The following is a 7,416-nucleotide window of genomic DNA, read 5'->3' as shown; positions in this document are numbered from 1 at the left end:
TATATTTGGCATCCTTCACCTGGTAAAATAATGATATTACCTTTAAAGTTAAATGTGTCTTAAAACTAAGCAAAATGCCTCCATGTAAGAGCTTGTTTATGTTTCCAGTCATTTTTTTCTGTGGGAAGAAGAACTTTTTTAAGGATATGCCTTATCAACAAGTGCAAGCAGGGCTTTAAATGCCAGGATACTCAGGGTGAGCAGAACCTCAGTACCTGTCTCTGTTACACGTGTAAGAAACAGGCATCAAAGAGCCACATAAATGTTCAGTGCAGTTTCCTTTGTATTTCCCAGTGTAATTTTTAGGTTTCCATTTCCCTCTGAGATGGTTTGACCTTGTTGACAGCAGGGGTAAATGCTTTATGCAGCAAAGAAAATGACTTTAGAAAGTGTAATTCTCTTCTCTTGCCCCATTTTGTGCTTCATGATTTACTACAGAGCTGAAGTACAAAGGAACAGAAACTTCACTGGTGTTCAGGAGGAAAGTTATTTTTAGAGTCATTTTGTTGCCAAAGCATATAGAAACCTTATGTGCTACCTCAGAAAGTTACCCTGGAATGGCAAGGAAAACAGAGATGCCTGGTTTTTTGTCTTTTTTTTTTTTTTTCCAGCCACGAAGCTTTGCTCCAACTAAAAACTGATTTTCCAAATGAGAAATTGCAGGAGTCACTGAGCTGTTTGAGTTAAACCTAAATGTGTGGTCACTGATTGTGGGGTATAAATACAAATCAAGATCCTCAGCAAGGACTGTGCTTACAGGTACAACTTTACTTTCTCCACAGTGAAAAGCATTCCTGAATCTTCACTTTCTAGAGTCATTTAGATTGGAAAAGATCTCAAAGATCATTAAGCCTATCCATTAAACTGCTAATCCCACACATGTCCCCAAATGCCACATCCACAAAGCTTTTAAATCATTCCAGGGACGGGGACTCCACCACTGCTCTGGGCAGCTCCAATGCTTGATCACCTTTTCCATGATGAAACCTGCCCTAATATCCACTCTAAACCTCCCCTGGCAGGGCCAAGGAAGAGCTGGGGGTGCCTCTTATTCCAGAGGTGTTGTTGAAATTAGCCGAGCTTAGAGAACAAACCATCATCTTCCAAATAAATCCTTCTTGGGAGCAGAGGGGGAAACCCTGCTCATTCCACAGCATGTTGTGTCTCACTGCAGCAGGACAAACATTTAAAGCAAAGTGTGGAATGACTTCTACACTCTCATTGTTTCAGGGAGGGAGGATGATGCTAGTTACAGTTGTTTGCTACAAAAATCTCAGTTTGCTTTATCTCCTTCCACATCAATGGCAGGTTTTTATAAGCTATTGTGATACTTCCCAGGCAAAAGAAAAGAAACAGCCCTTAGGCCCAAAACATCTGAGCCCTCAGTGATCTTAATACTTCTGGGCTACTCTTAGAAGAAAAACCTCCTTTCCTGTAAGTTGTTTCTAGGATGCAGACAGATAAAAATATTTTATGGTGAAGTAGATGAAACTTGTGCCTAGAGACAGAGTTTGTGTGGTCTCAGCTGGCTGAATTCATGCACATCCCAAAAAGAGAGGTGGGTGTGGAAGGGGAAGCAGTGAATCCATATCCACACCCACAGAAAGTATTAAAACCCTGAAAGAGAAATACAGGGGAGCTGGTTATTTGCACAGGTTGATACCCAGGAATAGGTATTGATGATGTAATCTTTCTGAAGGGTAATTAGAGACAGAGAGGAAAGAGGGAGTTATTTGTGGTGACTGCAGGAGGAGGAGCAGCAATGGGTTTAGTGCTGCCTCATGTCCTGCAAAGTTCTTCCCAGTGGAATGAAAAATTTCTCCAAATCACATTCCTCAGGTCTTTAATTAAAGTACACTCAACTTTGTATTTTGTGAAAATGCTTCTCGTTATCCTTGAAAATGTAAATCCTTGTCTCTCTGTCCATCTTTAAACACCACAGCAAGTTAAATCATGATCTGCAGCTAAAACTCCTTTAGTTACCAAACAGCCAACTCCTTATTGACGTCATGGAAAAGTTTATTTTTCTACTACTTCTTTAGGTATGTGAATATTCATAATGTTTTCAGAAGACTGGCTGTGCTGCAAATGGCAGCAAAATTAAACACATTTTCTGGAGCTTGTGCTCCACCCTCAGAAATTAGGACCAAGGAGGGAGAGAACTCTGGAATGGGAAAATGAAGTCAGAATATTTGTGAAATCACTAAGAGGGGATTTCCAGGATATTCTACCACACTGCTCCTACAGGCAGAGGTGACAAAGCCATCTATTACAGATAAAATGGCCTGAAAGTTTGATGGGAAACAGCTTTTCATCAAATAAAGTTTATTTATGTATATATACAAAACTCAGCAAAACAGTGAAAAAGAAAAGTATATTTTATTCCAGTTTGAAAAACCAAAAATTCCTATATTTAAAATAGAAAGGTGCATAGTTTTCAGATTTAAAGGAAAAAAAAGTAAAAGTTCAGTATAAAAGTACATCTGCATTTTTATAAAAGGCAGGACAACAGACACAACAGAATCACTACATTCCTTTTGGGATAGCAACTAAGAAAGCAAGGATGAATATTGCATATATGGGACAGGATCACCCACAGCCTGGAAACCAAATATATCAAAAGATACAGGTACCAAGACATGAAATGATGCTTATTATGGTATTAAAAGGATGAGAAACACACCAAAAATGTGAGCACAAAGCCAGAATGAAGACTGAGGTAACAGATGTAATGCTTTCTCCCAGCTGACGGGACCGTGGCAAGAAATACAATATACATGATGAAAATATAAGCTGGTATTTTCAACACAGGAGTAAGAATTCATATTCCGTGTGAGCCAACTGTTGCACATTTCCTTCAGCACTGAAGGTTATTTTAGAGGTATGAAAAAGATGAAAGATAAGATTTTGCTCTCAGACAAATTGATTTCATTAACGACACTGGCTTGCATGTGTGTAGCACAAAACATCCTGGTCTGCCGGGAAGATGTTTCAGGGGGAACAAATATCAGGATTATCCCAAAAAGAGCAAGAAAAAGGGCCACAGATGAATCATGCTCTTCCTGGTTTTCAGCTGGGCAGAACCCAGGAAGCTGCCAAGTACCCCAGGAGAAGCCTATTATAACTTGGCACATGATATGGGTTGAGCTCTATTAGTTATAAACATAGTTATTTAATATAGATATTAGTTATAGAAATAGCTGTATTAGTTATAGATAACTTGCTGGAAGTTGCTATAAAATAATAAGCTTATTATTTTAAGATTAAATAATAAGCTTATTATTTTCTTTGGAAAAGTGGACAGAAAACAGCACAGAACTTTTCCTGTGACTCTTTCCATATTTCTGCTCATTAATCCTGAATCAGATTTTTTTCCTTTCCAATTAGGAAGTGGAAAAATGCAACATATAAGTGTATCTGAAGCTATATGATTCAAAGTATATTATTTAAACAATAAACTAAGTTACTATAAACTAATATAACCGTATATACATAAACTATGCTAACTATATATATAATTATATATATATAAAGATATATATAAACTAAAATATAAAGATCTATGGACTAAGACATATAGTAATTTTGTTGTCATATGGATGTAAACTAATATAAAGAAGGGGGCTGAGATTGATGCTTGCTGGAGACAGATCCTACTTTGTAAAAGTTAAAAGGGGGGGGAAAAGCACCACTAAAAATGGAATAACTTTCGTGGAATGAGGACTATTTGCCACTGTCCCGCATCCCCCGCGTCCCCCTGCGTGCCCAGGGTGGCAGTGCCAGCAGATGACCCCTGCCAGGCTGGGGCTCTGCGTGCCCACCCCCATCTCTCGGGGGAGGGAAACGCTTTGGCCACGGGCTGGGAGGAGAAGGCTGCCTGCCAAGCTGCCTTTCCTTGGAATAAGCGCTCTCTTGGATGAGCGGCGCGCAGGAGGAGCGAGGAGTCCGGGCACGGAGCGGGAACTGCCGCGGAACTCGGGCTGGGACACAGCGGCACCGAGAGCGGCGGGGCTGGGCACAGAGCGACCAGCGGGCATCCCAGCTGCGGGGCGAGTGTCCGTGTGTCCGAGTGTCTGACTGTCCGAGTGCCCGTGTGTCCGAGTGTCTGACTGTCCGAGTGTCCGTGTGTCCGAGTGTCCGAGCGTGCGTGTGTCCGAGTGTCCGAGCGTGCGTGTGTCCGAGTGCCCGTGTGTCCGTGTGCCCGTGTGTCCGAGTGCCCGTGTGTCCGTGTGTCCGAGTGTCCGAGCGTGCGTGTGTCCGTGTGTCCGTGTGTCCGTGTGTCCGAGTGCCCGTGTGTCCGAGTGTCCGAGTGCCCGTGTGTCCGAGTGCCCGAGTGTCCGAGTGCCCGTGTGTCCGTGTGTCCGTGTGTCCGAGTGTCCGAGTGCCCGAGTGCCCGTGTGTCCGTGTGCCCGTGTGTCCGAGTGCCCGTGTGTCCGAGTGCCCGAGTGCCCGCGTGTCCGAGTGTCCGAGTGCCCGAGTGCCCGTGTGTCCGTGTGCCCGAGTGCCCGAGTGTCCGAGTGCCCGAGTGTCCGTGTGTCCGTGTGTCCGAGTGCCCGTGTGTCCGTGTGTCCGGCGGTGCCGCTCTGTCCCCTCCCCGCAGCCCCGGCCCGGCTGGGGCTCCATCCCCCGCCGCTCCCGGAGCGCTGTTCCAGCTGCCCAAACTCTCTCTGCCCTCTCTCCAAATAAAGTTCCGGGACTCCTGCGAGAGCCAGCGATGATCGCCCGCGGCCGCTCCGGACTCTGCCTCGCTCTCTGCACCTTTGGGCTGGCGCTGCTGGGGGATGTGTCCCGGGCTGTCCCCATGGACGATCAGGATTATTACCTGCAGGAAATTACCAACAGGGATCATTATTACTCCTTTCCATATCCCGGGGAAGAGTTCTTTCCTTTCACGGAGCAACCCGGAGAGGGAGGATCTATCCGTGCTGCAGAGACAGAGGAGCACCCAGAGTTTAAACCGAGCAGGAAGGAGTTAAAACAGAAGAAAAACAACAAAAAAGGAAAACCCATTCTTGAAACCCCACCAGGTAACTTTCCACCTTCTCCTCCAGAGTTTGGAGCCTGCTGAATTTCACGCAGTCACTTTTAGCACTAATGAATATCCAGTTAATGGCAGTCTTGGTAATAATAACAATAATTGAGGTTGTGGTGGTGATGATGACAGCACATTAAATTTTAATATCCCACAGAACAGAACTTTTACATACTTTGAAACAATCTCTACTTGAAAGGGAAAGAGTTAAAGAGTCGGAATGTGGTAATTCTGCTGTACTCTGGCTAGTCTGTGGACTTTTCCTTCTTAATTATTCTTAATTACACTTGGCAACTGGCTTGCTGTGAAAGCTGCTGTTCTATAAGCAAAAGAACAGAGACAGATCTCATAGTAAAAGGTGATTATAGATAGTGACATCTCACCTTATCCCTTGTCACTTTCATCTGAGACTTCTGAATTAATTTTACTTCTAAACCTGTGAATTTCTCTGAGATTTCACTTATAAGCCCTCCAGAGATATAAACAGAGATCTTCCTGGAAAAGACTAAGCCCTAACAAGCTCCATTTAATTATCATCCAGTTAAGTAAAGAAATTAAACAGCAACAAAAATGCCTTATAATGAAATGGCCACCCTTAATTCCATTTCCTAAAGTTTGCAGAAACTTGATCAGCTTTCACCACCCACTTGTTCCCATTAACACCTGATTGCATCACCCCAAAAGAGTAATCCCTTCCTGTGTCCCCTGACTGTCCGGTAGGAATTCTACTGGTTTGGGATACTTAGGGCTGAGTTTGGTCCATGAAGTTGAGAATTGTAAAATTTGGGGCCAAATCTCATTCCCCTACAGCTGAACTTCCCTTGACTTCAGGAGGAAACTTCATGTTAATGACTGGGGCATATGGCACAAAATCTGTGCTTTAGAGCCATCAGTACAGCAAAACAGAGGATCAGGGGTTGCAGGGTGGCTTTAACTTTGTCCAGTGATATCCAGCAGGTAACAAACAAAATATTTGAAATTTAATGTTAGCAGTAATAGAAATGAATTAGCATTTGTGCAGCAAAAATATGGGATTTTATACTAATGAATAGTGATAAGAAAATGTAATTTCTAACATCTGACATTTCTAGAACCATTTGTGGGGCAGGCAGTGTGGCTTGTCAGGGTAACTCCAGGCAGAAGTTAAGGGTGGTGGCAGATGCACCTTGTCTGGGGAGCAGAGGACATGAGACATCCATGTCCCTGTCCCTTCAGGGTCCAGCAGCTTCCCAAGGGGATAACACTGCCATCTCAAGTTCATTATCTCAGTATGGTCATTGCAGTCTTCATGAGATCATCTCAGAATGTTCTTGTTCCAATGTGTCCTTTGTTTGGTTTTTTTAATTAAGGAAAAAGGCTCTGATTTCCACCTCCACAGACTGAATCAGGTGGATTGGCAGGACCAGGGGGAACCATTTTCCAGTGCCAGAGGGCAGGGTTGGATGGGATAGTGGGAAGGAATTGTTCCTTGGGAGGGTGAGAGGCCCTGGCACAGGGTGCCCAGAGCAGCTGGGGCTGCCCCTGGATCCCTGGCACTGCCCAAAACCAGGTTGGACAGGACTTGGAGCAGCCTGGGACAGTGGAATGTACTGGATGATGTTTTAAGATCCTTTCCAACCCAAACCATTCCATAAATTCATGACCATGGGAAAGACTTGGATATTAAACTCTGTAATTAGGGTTTTGATTCCTCATTGTGGTGGAGACAATCGAGATGTCTCTCCTGTGGTGGGATGTTCTGTGGTTCATCTCTGCTTTTACCTTCCCTGTTGGCTTTTTCCCAATTTTCCCCCCACTTGGGGATTCACACTTGCTCCAAACATGACAGTGATGAGAAGAGAATCCAATCCATGAGGGCAAAGTTTATTTATCTTTACAGACTGGCATCTTCCTCATTCCCCACCTACTGGACTGAGCACAGGGGGAGAGGCTCGTGGTGCACCACCAAAAGCAGCTGGGAATGGTCCAATCCCTCCTTCTGCAGCAAGTTTGGGCTCTTTGGACAAAGCTGAGCTTCCAAATTTCACCAGCCATGTGCAATAAGAGGTTTCAAAGCCTCTGAGCTTTTAAAAAAACAGCCAAAGGTACAAGCAGCACGTGATCTCCTCCACCAAACTCCTTCTCCTTGATTCAGGACATGGGTGATTGATATCAACTCAGCAAATTGGACTTATTTTTATATTCAGTGGATTTCCCTGGGAGCAGCTGAACCATTTTAACTGCAAGAGGCATCACAATTCCTGAGGAGAATGGTCACCACTTGCTACAGATGGGAGTGAAAACAGGAGGGTTCCAGCAGGAGGTGTCAGGCAGTTTGAGCTGCAGTGTTAAAAGTCCTGGCTATGATATTTAAAATTTCTCTTTTCTCCTCACCCAGAGGCAGG

The 7,416-nt window shown here is 44.2% G+C and overlaps 1 protein-coding gene across 1 annotated transcript in view; it reads left to right on the top strand.

Moving 5' to 3' along the window:
- The first annotated feature begins 3,884 nt into the window (after window positions 1-3,884).
- The window catches only part of CPXM2 (carboxypeptidase X, M14 family member 2), a 68,249-nt gene continuing 64,717 nt past the window's right edge, over window positions 3,885-7,416 (top strand). The window contains exon 1 of the mRNA XM_059852178.1: window positions 3,885-5,027. Coding sequence (XP_059708161.1) covers window positions 3,917-5,027 — 1,111 coding nt within the window. The 5' untranslated portion in view covers window positions 3,885-3,916. The remainder of the gene's footprint in view (window positions 5,028-7,416) is intronic.

The sequence above is a fragment of the Haemorhous mexicanus genome, chromosome 7 (genome assembly GCF_027477595.1).
Source record: "Haemorhous mexicanus isolate bHaeMex1 chromosome 7, bHaeMex1.pri, whole genome shotgun sequence".
NCBI classification, from domain to species: Eukaryota; Metazoa; Chordata; class Aves; order Passeriformes; family Fringillidae; genus Haemorhous; species Haemorhous mexicanus.
This window is presented reverse-complemented; position numbering and strand designations above follow the sequence as displayed.